Source organism: Crocuta crocuta, unplaced genomic scaffold (genome assembly GCF_008692635.1).
Source record: "Crocuta crocuta isolate KB4526 unplaced genomic scaffold, BGI_CrCroc_1.0 scaffold279, whole genome shotgun sequence".
Taxonomy (NCBI): domain Eukaryota; kingdom Metazoa; phylum Chordata; class Mammalia; order Carnivora; family Hyaenidae; genus Crocuta; species Crocuta crocuta.
This window is the reverse complement of record NW_027551570.1, coordinates 5910727-5929816: the sequence shown is the minus strand read 5'-3', so window position 1 is coordinate 5929816 and position 19090 is coordinate 5910727. Positions and strand designations below refer to the sequence as shown.

Here is a 19090-nt window from a genome sequence, read left to right as displayed (position 1 = left end):
CTCACAGGCAGGCCTACTTAATGTTTTTATATACAATGTATTTACTAAGAGAAATTTCATACCTCACTACAAGATGCAACTGCTCTGTGTAAAGGTGTCAACCATTTGCTGTCTTTGGCATTAACTCTAGCTCCTGCAACAAGAAGAAAAAAATAAATTGAAATGTTTTGCATAAAATATTTTAAATAAATCTCCTGAAATATTAGTTATATATAGTCCAAATTGGATAATTAACAATTGAAATAATACTTCATTTTTTATACTTTCTGCTAATAAATTACCATTAAATCACAAACCAAAACTATCCAATAAGGTATTCGCTCTTTTTATTAAAAATAAAGAAACATTCTTTTATATATAGACTAGAAAAGCACCTTTATACAGAGCATATTAAAGTAAAAATAAGATCCCATTTTAAAATGTGCCTTAAAAAAAGTCAAATACTTAAATAAATAAGAATACTCCTATGTAAAACGCAGAGCATTACAAAGTCATCATTACATTTCTTTACTAACAAATCTATCATGTTATAAAGCAACATAATATCAAAATAGTTCTCCAATGAGGATAAAAACTGCAATAGGTATTATAAAGTTCCTGTGTAAAATGGATACAATGGCTATAGACTTAGGGGGAAAAAACTGAGAAAGAAATGAATGAACCCACATGTCTTTCTGGGTTATACCTAAAAGTTTAAATTATTAAAAAAATATCAACTGCATACAGTTATTTAAAAATCATTGCTGGGGCACCTGGGTGACTCAGTCAGTTAAGCATCAGACGTGGGCTTAGGTCATGATCTCACGGCTTGTGAGTTCAAGCCCCGCTTCAGGTTCTGTGCTGACACCTCAGAGTCTGGAGCCTGCTTCAGATTCTGTCTCCTCCTCTTGCCCCTGCCCTGCTTATACTCTGTCATTCCCCCTCCCCCCTCAAATATAAATAAACAGTAAAGAAAAAAAACTTATTAAAAAGTCACTGGCGATGGACAAAAATTATCCTTAGTAGAATATAAATACATTTGGGAGACAAAAGCGGAGGGAAAAATCTATTGGCTACATAAAATCCACTGATTTTGTACCTAAATCCCAACCAAATAGAAGCAACAATCAAACTGTAGCATCAGTATGTATCTAAGTAGAAACACAGAGCCCTGGCTCTTTACAGTGAAGAGGGACTGGCAATAGGTCAATTGCCTATTTATAAACAATTCTAGATTTCTATCCAAGATCATGACTTGCTAGTAAGAAAGGGCTTTAGATATCTAGTCCAACCTCCTTATTTTCTAGATGATGAAACACAGGTACAGTGGATAGCTTAACATCAAAGTAGAGTAGAACCAAGGTTAGAATTCAGATGTCCAATGTTTACACTGTATGTTTTGAGTGCGAGGTTCCAAGGAATAATCAAGTGCAGTGACTCAAAGTTATGGCTCTAATAACTACTAGCTATGGGTTCCGAACTAATTGTGTGATCCATGTGAACCTGTTTCTTCATCTATAAAGCAGATCTCCTAATAGCTTGTTACAAAGATTAACAGAATAAACACACACAGTACAGTGACATTACAAGCAGATTTAAAAGTCTTGAATGTGAGAGAAAAATGAAATGAAATGTAAGTGTATAAAACCATCAACAAATGTAGCAGTTGAAATTCTGAGAGTAGCTGACCTCTGAGCAGTGACAGTGAGGACACTGAAAGAATCAAGAACCAACATGAGAGCTTTCATGACTGTTCAAGTAGGCTTTGGGTGAAAGAGAGGGACTCAACAAAATGAAGAACAGCTAGAGAGAGTGGTAATTATATTCATGTAATAAACATCTGAACAACCATCTGCTAGGCTCTTGGGACACCAAAGTGGTTAAAACACAGCCTACCTGAACACATTTATGTTGGGTAAGAGGTAGAATGTAGATAGTGCTAACACTTAAAATGTTTACAGGTGAGAGAGAAGGTTAGAGTCCTCAGAGACAATGAAGGAGCAATATAGAAGCTAGGCTTCTTCATTCTCCCAGTTATCTGCTTGGAACTTCAATGGTTCTCCATAATCCTTGTACCTCTTTCTACAATTTCTATTTATATGCATAGTTGAAGGGCAAGAACTAGCCTTAAGGCCTGAAAGGTAGTGACAGACTCAGAAAAGACAAGTACTCTGGATAGACAAAGGTAGAAAAGAATGAGGACTGATTATGGGTCTTCAGCAAATGGGAAGGGTTATAAGTTTGGTTCCAGATATTAATTAATAAGGAAACAGAATGCGGCTGTTATAAGGTTCCAGATATTACTTAACAAGGAAATAGAATGTGGCTGTCACAAAAAACCAGAAGACTCTTTATGTGCTGATAAAGATCTGAGAAATAAAAAGTGAAAAAAGCAGTGAGAACTGTAAGAATAGTATTCTTTAATTTTATGTAGAAAAGGAAGAGATAAGTATCTATGGAAAAGATAAGTATCTATATTCATATTTATATGCAGAAGGAAACTCTGGAGGAACACTGAGATATTAATAATAGTGGTTGCATATGCATTTCTGTAGGTGGTGTGGTATGATGAAAACTGTGTGATAAAGGACTGAGGTAGAAAGGCAGTTTCACTGTACCACATGCCTTTAAATATATATTTAAAACTTTTTAAATAAAATTGAGGGGCGCCTGGGTGGCCCAGTCAGTTGAGTGTCCAACTTTGGCTCAGGTCATGATCTCACGGTTCGTGGGTTTGAGCCCTGCATCGGGCTCTGTGCTGACAGCTCGGACTGGAGCCTGCTTTGGATTCTGTCTCCCCTCTCTCTGCCCTTCCCATGATCATGCTGTCTCTGTCTCTCGATGATAAACATTAAAAAAAATTGAAATGCCACTTATTTTTAAAAAAAGAAACATACTGAAGAAGGAATAAAAGGAATGGCCATAAAAATTCCAGGAATTTGGCTTCAAGTGCAAAGAAACAAATTGGAAAGTAACTAGGAAGAAAGTAAAGACAGTTCTTGTCTTTTGAACAGTTATCAGATACACAGTTGAAGGAAGAAAATCTAATTTTTATGGCCATTTGGCAGCCCAAAGTAAAAGACCCTGCTGGTTCCATTCTTCCACTTTAAGTTATGATAATTAACAGTCTTTCTCTTGACTTTTTAAAAAATATTTAATGTTTATTTTTGAGAGAGAGAGCATGAGCGAGTGAGCAGGTGTGGGGGTGGGGCAGAGAGAGAGGGAGACACAGAATCTGAAGCAGGCTCCAGGCTCCAAGTTGTCAGCACAGAGCCTGATGTGGAGCTTGAACCAAAGAACTGGGAGATCATGACCTGAGCCACCCAGGTCTTCACTTACAATAACAAATTTTATTCTTTTTTTATTTTTTTAAATGTTTATTTACTTTTGAGAGAGACACACACAAAATATGTGAGTGGGGGAAGAGCAGAGAGAGAGAGGGAGACACAGAATCTGAAGCGGGCTCCAGGCTCTGAGCTGTCACCACAGGGCCTGACATGGGGCCTGAAACCACAGACCATGAGATCATGACCTGAGGGGAATTCAGACCCTTACCTGACTGAGCTATCCAGACAGCCCCATAATAACAAATTTTAATAACAAAGTTAAGGTTAGCTTATCAAAAAACATAAGTGACTGTAACTAAGAATCCACTAATGGTTTACTGAGGATACAAAATACTACTACTTGCTATTAATATAACAGACCATTTGATTTAAAAATTTGGTTTGTTGTTTGTAGCTTCTCAAGATACTTATCTGAAGGAAGATCAGCACCATAGGATTCTAGACATCTGATTACAATCTTTTTCAGAAGACACTTATCTTTTGTTTAAATCATGTGTTTCTCCTAACATTAATCAAATATTTTAATTCCTTGGAAATTAAAGGTCAAGTGGGTATATGAGAAATGGCTGAACTATTTTTAAGGACACCAACAGAACAAATATCTCTCCTGCCCACATCCATTAGTTAGTATGCGCTTTGCATATTAACAGGCAAATAAGGCACAGCCATGCACGTTATAAGAGCAACGGTTGGCTCTAAAATGAAAATGCAGTAAGAGAAACAAACATGATGCAGTACACTTCAGATGGCCAGGCTCCCAGAGATCACCATATGTGAATTGTGAAGGTAACCAGATTTCTGCTCTACACAGACGGCTCCAAAATTATATATTCACAAACACAAACTACAAAGTCATTCCACTAATGGAAAAGATATTTCTAGAGTAAAGTTTACTAGTCTAACAGCTGAAAACCAGTCACAATGGCTAACAATGAAGATGGAGACAAAGAAAAAAAAAATCATATCAACTTAAAACATAAAATAGCTTTCAAAGAGAGAAACTCAAAATGTAACAGCTCTGGTTACATCACATACTCTACACATGGCAGAGTATAACATCTCTGGTTTCTAAATCAGCAAGAAAGGATTAATTTCTTTACTATTTCTTAATCATCAAAACAGAAGAGAATACAAAACAGCAGCCCCATCCCAATTGTTGAAGTTAGGTTACTGGGAAACCCTCAAGTAAGAGGAAGCACTACTAAGGAATTGAAGAAAATCAAGATAGGAATTTAAGAACGCTATCACTGACTGACTACTGCACATTTCATTAAATCCAAGACAGCTATGTCCAACTGTATACCAAATACTCTCTTTACTAGGTCCCCCTCCCCACGAACCATATATAAGGGAAATTTATGAGCTTTCCCTTAAGATGATAAATAAGCAGGCAGCACATATGCCATATCAAATATCTGAATTTGGATCCATCTTTCCAGAGCAGAAATGTAATTAGATTTTTGAAATGTTAAAAGCAAAAAACAACTGCAAGGTAATCAAAACAGGTTATATCCATTTAATTTAATACCACAGTAAATGATTATATAGAAAAGTTCAGATAACCAGCTTCCTTTCACGTAGTCTTTTCATTTAATAATTCATACATATAAAAATGTACTCTGACAGTTTATAAAAGAAAAAAATTTAAGGTAAGAATTCCAGGAGTAAGCAAATGTCTAGCTCACTTGAAGATAAACAAGAAAATAATTAAAAATAAATTTAAAAATCTGATTTATTTACATCAGTCTATTCTGGGCTCTAGACAACAATGCAGCTGAAGAGAGGTCTGGACTTGTCAAGAGACAGTCAGGGGTTACTGGAAGAAGCCTGGGAGCAGAACCTGTGATCTAAGAATGGCTCTGTAACCAGCAGGCTGTGTGACCTGGGGCTGTTCCCCATAGCCTAGACCTTCATGTTGTTAATCATAATCCCTGTCTCCTATGCCTTGCTGTGTATATGGAGGGTGGGGTAGAGGGTGAGGGAGGATGGGACCAAGGATGAAACAACATAGGGAATTCCTGTTTCTACAAAGTGGGTTCCACGAGTCAGGAACTCAAATCAGGAGCATCCCACTTGACTCTAGGTCTCAACTCATCTGTTTTCCCCCTAATCTAATCAATCAACAAGATCTACCAATTCTCTGAGTTTTGAAACTCAGTTATCAGTAAGACAAGGGTTGGCCCAAGTGATCTGTATGATCCATTTCCAGTTACAACATTCTGTCCTATTTTGAAATATGTACGCAGGATAAATTATCTCATACTTATTAAGTACCTTGCCTTACCTTAAAAGTAGGTAAATGAGGTAGCATCTTCATAATCTATACCAGAGTGTCTTCAAATTATAGCCCACAGATTGCCAGCCACCTATTTTGTAAATAGTTTTACTGCAATACAGCTACAGCAATTAAAATGTTAACAATGTGGCTTTCACACTATAGGAGTAGAATTAAGTAGTTGCCAGATGTCCGTCTGGCCCTTTACATAAAAAGTCTATTGACCTCTGAGCTAGGCTAAGTACTTGATAGTAGATATTATTAAACTTATTTTTATTTTCAAGGTATTTATAATCATTGTAAGTAGTCCCACTAATAATTTTCTCAAATTTCTCCTTGCAGAGAATAATTCTCTTTTCTGCTCCTAAGCCTCAGAGGAGACAGTCCAAATCCGGTGAGCTAGGCCAGGAGCCAAACACTTTCATTACTCTTTTGAAACTGGAAATAATGCTTTCCCCTTTGGCTGCCTACGATAAGCAGTGGCAAAAGCTTCAGATTCTGTTTTCAGATTGGGAGTGGAATAAGCAAAAAACAATTACATTTCCACTTTTCCACCTGTAATGCTAAAAAATAAAGAAACAAAAATCAACACAGAAAACCAACAGCTGCTGCACCATCATTTAAGATGGTACTGTGAACACTGGATACTATGGCTCGAACTGTGCTCCCTCCACTGTTCCCAAATTCATATGGTGAAGTCCTAAACCCAGCACCTCAGAATGAGAACTTATTTGAAAACAGGGTCTCTATAGAGGTAAGTTAAAATGAGGTTATTAGGGTGGGCCCTAATCCAATATGACTAGTTTCCTTACAAGCAGGAGAAATGTGGGCTCAGACATGTACAGACAGAAGACACAAAGAGAAGTGGTCATCTACAAGCCAGAGAAAGGCCCAGAACAGATCCTTACCTCACAGCCTTATCATGAAGGATGCCACCAACACCTTGATCTCAGACTTCTAACCTCCAGAATTATGAAAAAATAAATTTCTGCTGTTCAAGTCATTCAACTTGTGATACTTTTTAATAGCAGCCTTAGCAAACTAATACACCAGCAATGAAGGTTTTCAAGGGTTACATACTTTAGGTCTAATTCCTAATACCAGAAACATAATATCCATATTTCCTTATTAAGGGCTATATTTTCTATAACAGACTAATCAAATAATTTTTGACTTACACAAAACAGTCATCTGACCAGTTAATCACACACTGGAAACAGTCTGAGGTACTGCCAAACCTATGGTTTTAAATACAAGCATTAAATGAATAGCTGTCATAAAAGTATATATACTTTGTAGCCAGAAAATTTAGTCCTTAAAACAGGTTCTTCACTAAAAGTAATTATCTACACAAATTTTGCTAAGTAAGTGGACAGGGGGCAGAAAGTAGAGTGAAGAGAGGAGCAAAACTATATAGCAGAGTAACTTTTGGCCAGTTATGAAATCTAAATACCTTAGTTTCCCTTTCTATAATAATAATACCTTCACAGAGTTAAGTGTGAAAAAGTAAATTGAGAATAGTATTTGAGGTAGTAAACCTGCACAGTTACCTCTGATTATTTTACTCCAATCAATACCAACTGTGAAATTAATTCCACCAGACTCCAGTGTTACTATAGATTCTACAGAAGGATTTACTTGCTTGTTTATATGTAACATGTCAAGAATGATACTCCTCATCCAAAAATCTTGGAGGTACCTCATATATAAATATATGGTTTCCAACGAATTTAGTTCTGGACTGCAAGTTAAAGAGAGTCCGTAGTTTTGCACTTAAAAACAAAAAACCTCACCAAAACATAAAAGAGAATGTGAAGAAATACCATCCTCAGTACGAGAAAACAGCTGCATCTGCAAACCAGACTGAAAATTTCCACCAAATACAGTGAAACCTATACCAAAATGAGGAAGGATACCAAATCAAGTGAAGCTTCTTCAGATTTTACGAAGACCATGGGGTCTTCTAAAAGAATGTGTTTGTGTGCACGTCCATCTATCCTTTTTTCTCTGCTGTGTCCCGGAATCCCTTTCTAACAATCTTTTAGGTGATCTACAAGCTATATGTGTAATTCACAGAACTCTAACTTCACAATACAGAAGAATAAAGTGGGGCAGTTCTAAAAGAGGGATCAACCAGGTATCTTTACTATTTTGATCCAAATGAAGATGAAGGGTAAGAGCCAAACACCCACACATGACTACCTAAGAACCTGTGATCTAAGGAGCTAATGACATGAAGTACACAACTGAAGGAAGCTCCTCTGCTAGACTGAGAGAAAACCCGTTCAGTGTGAGAGCTACTGGAACAGACAAACCTAACTGGTGCTCACTTTTGCCCCTCCCTACTCTATTCATTAGCAAACAGATGTTCTGGAGAGAAGAGTATTCTTCAAAGATATGTAAAGATGCAGCACAGGACATTACGGAAAATATATGGGAGCAGAATAAACTGAGCGAACAGTCAATAGGTGTATATGAAAGAAATTATCCCAGGAAAGGAGAGGATGACTCTACAAACTACTCTCTATACACGACTTCAGAGAAAGTAAGCTCTGAAGAGAGACCTTAAAGAGTTCCAAGATAGAGGAAAAACAATGCAAAGAGATGAGAGCTGGCAAAGATCAGGAAAGAAAAAAGGAAAATAAAACAATCACAGATAAAAGCCTAGAAATAACAAAAGGGAAAATAAACATGATTTAAAACACAGCCAGGAATCTGAACCATAGCCAAAAAACCTAAGTCAGACTAGGTCACTTCCCTCGAAACTCTCCTTTGGTTTTCCACCTTACTTTAAGGGCCAAACCAAGTCTTTGCCAAAGCCTACAAGGCCACACATGATCTGGAACCTTGCTACCTCCTCTACCTCGTCTCTAAAATGCCACCCCTCAGTGTATTTGGTCTTGGTCTCTGTTTCCTCTAAATATCTGCATGGTGTACAAGGTTTGCCTCCTTATCTCCTTTATTTATCTGCTCAAATGTCATATAATACTGAATCCTTTCCTAATAACCTAATATAAAACAGCAACTGGTCCCCACCCAACATACTATTGCTTTAATCTTTTCATAGCAATTATCACTACTAGACAAGCTATAGGTATTAACTTGTTACTATCTCCTCCATTAAAACATAAACTCCATGAAGGCTGGGACTTCCATCTGTTTTATTTACAGCTCTACTCACAACACCTAGAATAGTGGCTGATACACAGACATGCTCATTAAATATGTGATGCAAGAATGAAGGACAATGACCTAAATAAGGCAATAACCTAAAAGGAAAAGACAAAATTACAATCAGAAAAAAGCTCATAGAAAAATATATGTTAGAAAAATTTACTGAGAGGAAGAACAGAAATAAAATATTCAAAGACTCAATGGATGATAAACATGAAATAAAAATCTAAATTTCAGGGGCATGTGGGGGGCTCAGGTCGGTTACAGGTCCAACTCTTGATTTTGGTTCCGGTCATGATCTCGCAGTTCGTGAGTTTGAGCCCTGCACTGGGCTCTGCACTGACATTGCAGAGCTTGCTTGGGATTCTGTTTCCCTCTCTGCCTTTCCCCTGCTCTCTCTCTAGCACTCTCTCAAAATAAACAAACTTAAAAAAATCTAAGTTTCAGAACTAGAAGTGCATACTGACATTTCTTCCCAGCAAAAATAATGAACAGATTTACCCTAGGTAAGCTAGTACTGAATTTTAGGGATAAAGCACTGAATCCTACAGGCATCCAGGCAAAAGAGAAGTGACCATGATGGTGGAGTGTGGTATGGGGGGATGGAAATGGTCAGCAGAGAAGAACTTGATCCAAGACTTCCATTTAATGCTAGAAGACATTGGAGTAACATCTATAAAGTTAAGAGGAGAAAGCATGAATCAAGAATTTTATGACTAGCCAATCTACTTTTCAGTTAAATAAAAAAGGCAACAGTCCGAAATAAATAAGAATGAGCTCTTACTGAAAATTTAAAAACAAAACAAAACAAAACAAACTCCACCACCTAACAACTTGATGATGATGTCTATACAACCAACAGATACATAAAAATAAAAAAGCTGTGGCTAGAGAAGCAATGGATAAGGACTGGGTGTTTGTGTGAAAACCGTGGGAATTTTGATTACAAGACAGAATGTAAAGTCATAATTCTTGACAATGAAAACACAAGAGTGAAACAAATTAGAGAACAGTTTTCTACTTCCCACCATAAGAAGTTGGAAAACAATCAAAACCCAAACATGAACATGGAAGGACAGGACTGTAGGTTGATGTCAACCTTTTTACCTTCTTCATTTTTCATTTCAGAGAAATACTGTAGCAAAAAATAACCTTGCCATCAATACTAAAGTAGTTTTTATAATATAAAATTAATGTATTTATGGTATTTTTATTGAAGCATACCATGACTCTGGTATAATGCAAGAGCTAAATGGAGATTATTTCATATTAATTTTCTTAAGATTATAATTTTTTAAATTTAAATTCAATTTAATTAATATACACTGTAGTCTTGGCTTCAGGAGTAGAATCCAGTGATTCATCTCGTACATATTATACCTAGGGCTTATCCCAAAAAGTGCTCCCCTTAATGCCCATCCCCCCACCATTACAACTGTAAAATGTCACTCATGAAAGGCAGGAGCAATTTGCCCTAAACATTCTACACCAACAGTTTTCATTGCTAACATGAACAAATTAGCCTACTTTTGTTGCCTACTTTCTCCTCTCCACGTATTTCATTCTCCTCTTCGTTTATAGGGACTCAATCAGGTCAAACACCTAGTTTCAACTCTAATTTCTAAGTAAACTTATTAAAAATTCATTCAATATGATCCTAAGGTTGTTTGATGGACACAGAATTTGAAATCAAGAGTCTGGAAATCAGTGTCTAACCTGGGCCTCAACAACCACAGCTTTTACACCAAATTTAAGTAGAACCCTTAATACACCACTACACAAACTTAAAGTCTACTTTTGTAGACTTAAAGTATACTATCTGAAGACTACTGTTCTCAGTAATATTTACTCTTTTCCTCAGTTTTATTGAGATATAATTGAGGTAACAACATATTAGTTTAAAATATACAACATAAGGATTTAACATGTATATTGTGAAAAAATTACATTAAGTTAACATCCATCACCTCAAATAGTTAAAAAAAATTTTTTGTGACGAGAACTTTGACAATCTAGTCTCCCAATAACTTTCTAATATATATTAGTGTTTACTATGGTCAAATGCGACATATTACATCCTCAGAACTTACTTATCTTATAACTAGTAGTTTCTACCTTATGGCTGCCTATACTCATTTCCCCCAACCCTAGCGACCACCAAGCTCTACTGTTTCTGTGAGTCCAGTTTTTTTCAGATTCTACATATAAGTTAGAACAGGTATTACTTATCTTTCTCTAACTTATTTCATTTAGTATAATGTTCTCAAGGTCCATCCATGTTGCTGGAACACTGCCAAGATATCGTTTTTATGGCTGAAGAATATTCCAGGTACACATATACACGACTTCTTTATCCATCCACTGACAGACACTTAGGCTGTTTCCATGTCTCGGTTACTGCGAATAATGCTGCCATTAACATGTGAGTGCAGATATCTCTTCTAGATAGTGATTTCACTTCCTTTGGATATACAGTCAGAAGTGGAATTGCTGGATCCTATGGTAGTTCCATTTTTAATGTTTTAAGGAACCTTCATACTGTTTTCCATGGTAGTTATCCCAATTTACACACTTACCAATAGTACACAAAAGTTCCCTTTTCTTTACATTCTTGCCAAAACTTTTTATCTCATCTTTTTCATAAAAACCATTTGAACAAGTGTGAGATGATAGGTCACTGTGGTTTTGCTTTGCATTTCCCTGATGAATAGTGATGTTAAGCATCTTTTCATGTATCTGTTGGCCATATGTATATGTTGCCATATTCTCCTTTGGAAAAATGTCTTTCCAGTTCCTTTGCCAAGATTTAATTAAATTGTTTTGTTATTGATTTGTGTGAGTTTTCTATATTCTGGATATCAATTCCTTATAAGATATGTAATTTTAAATATTTTGTCCCATTCTGTAGGTTGTCTTCTCATTTTGTTGGTTTCCTTTGCTGTACTGAATGAAGCCTTTTCGTCAATGGAGTCCCTGCTTATTTCTGCTTTTGGTGTCAAATCCAAAAAATCACTACCAAGATGGAAATCAAGGAGCTTACCCCCTATGATTTCTTCTAGGAGTTTTATGGTTTTGTCATAAATTATCATATATATGTGGGTTCAGTGCTGGGCTCTCTTTTGTCCCATTGATCTATGTGTCTATTTTTATGCCAATACCATACTGGTTTGGTTACTACAGCTTTGTGATATAGTTTAAAATCAGAAAATGTGATGTCCTTAGCTTTGTTCTTTTTCAAGATTGTCTGAATTATTTGGGTCTTTGTGGTTCCATTTCAGTACCGGTTTTTCTACTCCTGTCACAATGCCATTGGAATTTTGGTAAGGACTGCATTGAACCTGTAGACTGCTTTGCGTAGTATAGAGATTTAACAATATTAATTCTTCTAATCCATGAGCATGGAATATCTTTCCATTTATTTTTATCTTCTTCAATTTCTTTCATCAAGATCTTATTTGTTTTCAGTATACAAATCTTTTACCTCCTTGATTAAATTTATTCCTACCTATTTTACTGCTTTTAATGCACTTTCTATCTTTTTGATGGTACTGTTTTCTTAATTTCTCTGATAGGGCATTATCAATGTATAGAAAGAAAAACAACAGATTTATGTATACTGACTTTGAATCCTGAAACTTTACTGAATTTATTAGTTCTAACAGGTTTTTGGTGAAGTCTACAGTTTTCTATATATATCATGTCATCTACAAATACAGATTTCTTTCTTTTTTCTTAATGCAGGCAATTACTGCTATGAACTTTCCTCTTAGAATTGCTTTTGCTATACCTCATAAGTTTTGATATGTTGTATCTCCATTTTCATTCGTCTCAAGATTTTTTTTGCTCTTTTATTTCTTTTTTTTTGACCCATTGGTTGTTCAGTAACATGGTATCCCTTCTGTATAGTTTTAAAGGCTTTTTTAAAACTCTAGAATTAGTTGAGTAAGACTACTCTGTACAGTCTATTTTTCTTCAATCTTTGTTTTCCTCACTTGTGGAAATAAACTCTTGTCCATATTCCCCCCATAGACAAGTCACTCCTCCAGTTAATCATTTCAGAATGTGAGTGGATTTCACAATGAGCAGAGGAGAATTTTTAGAAGACTATAATCTAAAAGTCACAAGAAAGGTAATTCCTGATATACTGCAGGACCAAATAAAGTTGAGGAAAGAAAGAAGGGGGTGATTAAAAGATAAGAACCCAGAGGCTGCCATGTGGCTCAGTCAGTTAAGCATCCAACTGCTTTCAGCTCAGGTCATGATCTCAGTTTGTAAGTCAGAGCTCCGCATTGGGATCCATACTGACAGTGCAGAGCCTGCTTGGGATTTTCTCGATCTCTCTCTCTCTCTCAAAATAAAGAAATAAACTTTAAAAAAATAATAATAGCCCAAATTGTAAGTATCTATGATGTGCCAGGAACTTTTTCTAGGTATCTTAACAATATTATCTCATCTGCTTCAAACGTATAAAATTTAAATTATTCCTACTTTTCAGAAGAGGGAGTTAAGGCTGAGAGATTAAATAACCTCCCAAATTTCACAAAGGTACTGAGAGGTAGGACTAAGATTTGCACCTAAATTTATCTGGCTACAGAACCTATACTCTTTATACTATCTGCCGTGCTTCTCCTGGCAACATGGAGCATGGTTCATTTTCTATTTTTTCATTTTTAAGTAGAAAACGGAGGTTCTGGTTTCGTAGAAACTTAGCCTTGGATTTCATTCCAGATCCAAGTAAGTTTTATTTATTTTTCTTAGAACCTAGGTGGTTGTCTGAAAAGAAACAAAGTCTAAGGAATAGCTTGAGTTGCATCCATAGAAAACAAATCATTTACCTTCTTTCCTCTTCCACTTACCTGAATCCCTGCAGTCCCACCCACATTCCTACCTCATTCCCACCTCTCCCATTCTCACTTCCACTAAAGACCTGGGAAACTGAGACCAAAATGTGAAAAGTCTATACTTATATTGCTATAACCACACATTGATTCAACAAGTATTCAAAACTATTGTAGATACTGGGAATAAATATGTTAGAAAGCAAAGCCAACTAAAACCATCCTTGGAGTTTACATTCTAATAAGGAGAGAATGACAGGAAACAAGCACCAAAATTTTAAAAGGGTATCAGATAATAAGTACCAGGACAAAAAGATAATGCATAGGAGAGGGAAAGTATGGGGGCGGTGGTGACAGTGATCAGGGAACACTTCATTGAGGGGGTACCACTGAGCAAGTACATGAAAAAGGTGAGTAAGGGAACAAGTCATGTGGCTATTTGAGAAAAGAGAGTTTGAGGTTGAAGAAGGAATAGTTCAAAGACCCAGAATAGAAGGCCAGTGGCACTAGAGCAGAATGGGCAAAAGGGGGAGTAGTAGAAATTGAAGGCAAAAGAAATTTGGAGCAGGAAACAATACAGTTTGAGGTCAATGTAAAAATGTAATTTTTTATCTTGAGAACTATAAAATTATTTATGACTTTATTTTTAATTGTAAATACAACTACATGAGCCCCCATGAAACTGATTAAACATAATATTAAAAGTATTTTTCAAAGATAAGTTGGAATAGTTTATATACATGTATGGCGGTTAGTTTTATACATTATTTCTATTTAAATTATTTTAAAAAATTAAGCATCCTCTCAAATGCTTATTTCAAAGCTGATATCTGATATTCATATGGCTCATCTGATTATAATACTTACAGAGACCAGTAAGTCAACCTTCTTTAAGTAGCTAAAAATCTTTTGTGCGTTCATTTTAAAAGCCAGGGATTAAGTCAAACTGAGGATTTGAAAAGTTTCTCCTAGGTTAAAAATTAAAAATGGGGAAAAGAACCCTCCATGTTACGTCATACCATCTTTGCATTAAAACAAAAGTAAATGAACCGAATTCTGTGTTAAAATAAGAAACACAGCAGTAGAGGTCTTATCCAAAGTCCTGGACGTTAAATTAACTGGAATTGTACTGTTTGCAGCATACCTATTTCTTAATGAAAAAAGAAACTGTTTCTTAGAAAATGTTTGTAAAGAAATTCCATATATAAACCTATATCCCATCAATTCACACTATTATAGTAGAAGGCTTAATTAAGAGGAAATACGATTTTTCTCTTGTACCTCCTCAGTTGTAATCGCTAGTAAATTTAAGCTGGAACTAGGAAGCATTCACAGAGGAACAGACATCTTCAATGAAGGAGATCTGTGATGAAGCTATTCATGAAGAAACCAGTAAGAGTATCAGCTGGGAAGCACTTAGCAATGTGTATGCCGTACACATTAAACTAATATAGCATTGTATGCTAATTACACTTCAATAAAAAAAATATTAGCTAGGTCAATATCTAATTATATTTAATTCTATGCAACCATACAATGTTATAAAACCCAGATTTTAAAATTTTAATAAACTTATAAAATACCAAAATTCTATTAGGCTATTGAATTAGAATCTTCATTCAAAATTTCTCTCAGTGGTCTTACTCCAAAATATTAAATGAATGATACTATTTCTCCAATTGCATTATGTGTATATCACAATTTGACAACACAAGCACAATTCAAGCACATACATCCTTTTCTAACAAATATAATATAACTTAGCTACAACAAAAATATTTCTGAGCTCTGTTTGACTACAGACAGTCTGATCACAAGAGGAGCTATTCTATAAGAGACAGCTCTATCAAGTTTTAAACAGTTTAGGAGAAATTTTAAAATAAAGTACAAAAATAAAGGCCCTCAAAAAGAGTTAGATAAAAGCTACACCTGGCTGCCATCACTTTCAAAATACATCACAATCATACCATTTCTCAATGCCTATACCTCCACTATCATACTTGGTCTGAGCCACATCACCTCCCTCTTGAAGAACTGCAATTGTCTCCTAGTTACTCTATGGTCAATCAAGCCTATGATGAATAGTCTATGTAATGCCTGAGCTTATATACTGCTCATCTTACCCCATGATTCTGACCCACCTTTTTATTTTTCTATAGCAGTTACTATCTTCTAACATGCTATAACATTTACTTGTAGGTATAGCCTGTTTTTCTTTTCTTTTTTTTTAATTTTTTAAATGTTTTTATTTCTGAGAAAGAGAGAGAGAGAGAGAGAGAGAGAGAGAGCAAGCAGTGGAGGGTCAGAGAGAGATGGAGACACAGAATCTGAAGCAGTCTCCAGGCTCTGAGCTAGCTGTCAGCACAGAGTCTGACGTGGGGCTCGAACCCATGAACCACGAGACCATGACCTGAGCCAAAGTCAGACACCTAACCGACTAAGCCACCCAGGCGCCCTACCCTGTTTTTCTTATTGGAATATACACTCCACAAGGGCAGTAATCTTTGTTTTGGTCTCTGACATACTCTACGCACTAGAATAGAACCTGGCCCGTGATAGAAGGTCAGCTGTAGAATGAACAAGCAAGTTTCAGCTTATGAAACAAATAAAAAGAAACAGTCACTAGGTTTGATAAATATTAATTATGACAAAAATAGGCATGATGTGCTCTTATTGTACAGAGCTTTACATACCAGATAAAATAAGCAGTTCAATGATTTCTGCATCTCCAAGATAGGCAGCAGCATGCAGTGGAGTTCTCTTTTCATTGTCCTGTGAGAAGAAGGAAAGGTGGAACATAAGTGTTAATATTTAATATAAACTTGATTTCAGTATACTTTAAATGAAGAAAAACCATGAACTACCAACTTACTAGTTCCACAACCCTAGTCTAAGTCAGCAAGTCCCATTAACAAAATATTTCCTTCCTAGGGTAAGAAAGACCTGAAATAATATTTTGGCCTTAAAGAAATGGTTTTATAAAGTGCACCAAAAATAAAACCTAAGGTGACAGAGAAATAGTTTCCTAGGTTTTCTTTGAATAAAGATGCTGATATGCTGCAGATATACATAGGCAAATTTCTTTTACTTCATCCTATTTTTCCAATATATTTCCACAATTTTACAAAGTTTGGAATTGTTAATCTAACTAAATAAAACAAATCTTAACAAACCAAAAAGTTTGTTTATCAAAATGTTTCCACAGTACCCCAAAATATTTCTCTGGGGATTTGAAATTATCCCTTAAAACAGTCTTAAGGTTTTTCTTAAAATTCCTGCCAATTTTCTTTGTGGCTCTAAAATATATTCCCATCTTTGTAAACACAAAATTATACAGTCTTCCATTTTGCACAGCAAAGGGAACCACTGACAAAAAAAACCAATCTACTAAATGCGAGATGATACTTGCAACTGATATATCCCATCAGAGGTTAATATCCAAAATATATCAAGAATCTATATGACAACACCAAAAAACCCGAACAATCCAATAAAAAAAAGGGCAGAGGACTTGAATAGATGTTTTTCCAAAGAAGACATACAGATGGCCAACAGACACATGAAAAGATGTTCAACATCACTAATCAGGGAATGTAAATTAAAACCATAATGAGGTATCATTTTACACCTATCACAATGGCCAAAATCAAAACGACAAGAAATAACAAGTATTGGCAAGAGTATGGAGAAAAGGGAACCCTTGTGCACTATTAGTGGGAATGCAAATTAGCGCAGCCACTGTGGAAAACAGTAAGAAAGTTCCTCAAAAAATTAAAAATAGAATTACCATATGATCCAGTAATTCCACTACTGGATATTTACCCAAAGGAAAAAAACCACTAATTCAAAACAACATATGCATCCCTATGTTTATTGCAGCATTACATACAATCATGGAAGCAACACAAGGGTCCATCCATTTACAGACAAGAAAGATGGATAAAGAAAATGTGGTGTGCATGTATATATACACACATACATACATACATACACACCTACATACATACACACACACACACACAATGGACTATTTGTGTACACACACACACACATACACAATGGATTTACTCAGCCATTAAAAAAAGGATACAATCTTGCCATTTGCAATAACGCTAATTGAAGTAAGTTCCTCAAAGAAAGACAAATACCATATGAATTTATGAAACAGAACAAATGAACAAAGTAAAAAAGAGACAAAAGAAACCCACCACTCTAAAATACAAGGAACAAACTTGTGGTTGCCAGAGAGAAGATGGGTTGAGGGATGGGTAGAACAGCTCGGAGTACTCTTATCTTGATAAACACTGAGAAATGTATAAAACTGTTGAATCATTACACTGTACAGCTGAAACTAATAATGTATTTAATTATACTTTCATTTAAAAAAATACAGTCTTCCAAACCTTCCTTCAAGAAGAGACGGTACACCTAATGTAAGGCATCATGTACCTCCCCTGCTCAAACACCAATGATTCCCAGTTTGAGAAGTAAGACTATGGGGTAAAGTGACATTCAGGGATTTTTAATTCATGTTTACCCTCAACTAAAGTTACAAGAGTGTTGTTGACTTGGTTGCATCTGAGAAAGCTATTTATTTAGACTTATTTTGAAATTTACACCCCAATTTTTGGATAGAGCTCTGTGATAGATTGTTAGTTGTTTTCCATTATTTATTTTCCCTTTTGTCCATAAGAATAAAGTTGTAGCTGGTTATTTACCCATGCAGTAAGAGAATATATTCCTACTTTGCCTTTAGGTTTTGTTACTTTAGTTAGGATCAGTATGATATGAGAGTTAGAAGTAAAGACACAACTTTCATATCATCTTTAACTTACCAGATAACTACTTTAGAGCTGGACTAATACTTTCCCATTTCCCATAGGCTGGAAGGCAGATGTAAAACTGAGCCAGCTTTGATTCTACAGAAGTTAGGTCAATATCCTACAAGACTGTTAAGCAACAAGATCTTGAATGATCTTATAGAACAGAGTTGCCCCACAAACCTGGACCACTAACTCCTATACTATTAAGAGAAAAAAATTTCCTATTTAATTTATTTGAGAGAACACATGCATGTGGGGGAGAGAGGCAGAGAGACAAATAAAATCTTAAGCAGGCTCCATGCCCAGCACCGAGTCCAATGCAGGGCTTGATCCTACAAACCATGGGATCATGACCTGAGCTGAAATCACAAATCGGGAGGTTCAACTGAACCACCCAGGTGCCCCAATAAATTTCTCACTTAAAGAGATATTGAGGGGCGCCTGGGTGGCTTAGTCGGTTAAGCGTCCAACTTTAGCTTAGGTCATGATCTCCCAGTTCGTGGGTTCGGGCCCCGCGTCGGGCTCTGTGCTGACTGCCAGCTCAGAGCCTGGAGCCTATTTCGGAGTCTGTATCTCCCTCTCTCTCTGACCCTCCCCTGCTCACGCTGTCTCTCTCTCTCTCCTAGAAATAATAAAAATATAAAAAAAAAAAAA

General features: G+C 35.9%; 1 protein-coding gene across 5 annotated transcripts in view; it reads right to left on the bottom strand.

Annotated features, from left to right (window-relative positions):
* The window catches only part of ANKRD28 (ankyrin repeat domain 28), a 202469-nt gene that overhangs the window by 70140 nt on the left and 113239 nt on the right, over nt 1–19090 (bottom strand). For 4 of the 5 annotated variants that reach the window (XM_077750858.1, XM_077750857.1, XM_077750856.1 and 1 more), the window contains 2 exons: nt 16307–16385; nt 63–133 (listed from right to left, as the gene is read on the bottom strand). In XM_077750858.1, the coding sequence (XP_077606984.1) occupies nt 63–133; nt 16307–16385 (150 nt within the window). The remainder of the gene's footprint in view (nt 1–62; nt 134–16306; nt 16386–19090) is intronic. The other variant, XM_077750861.1, reaches the window with a different exon arrangement.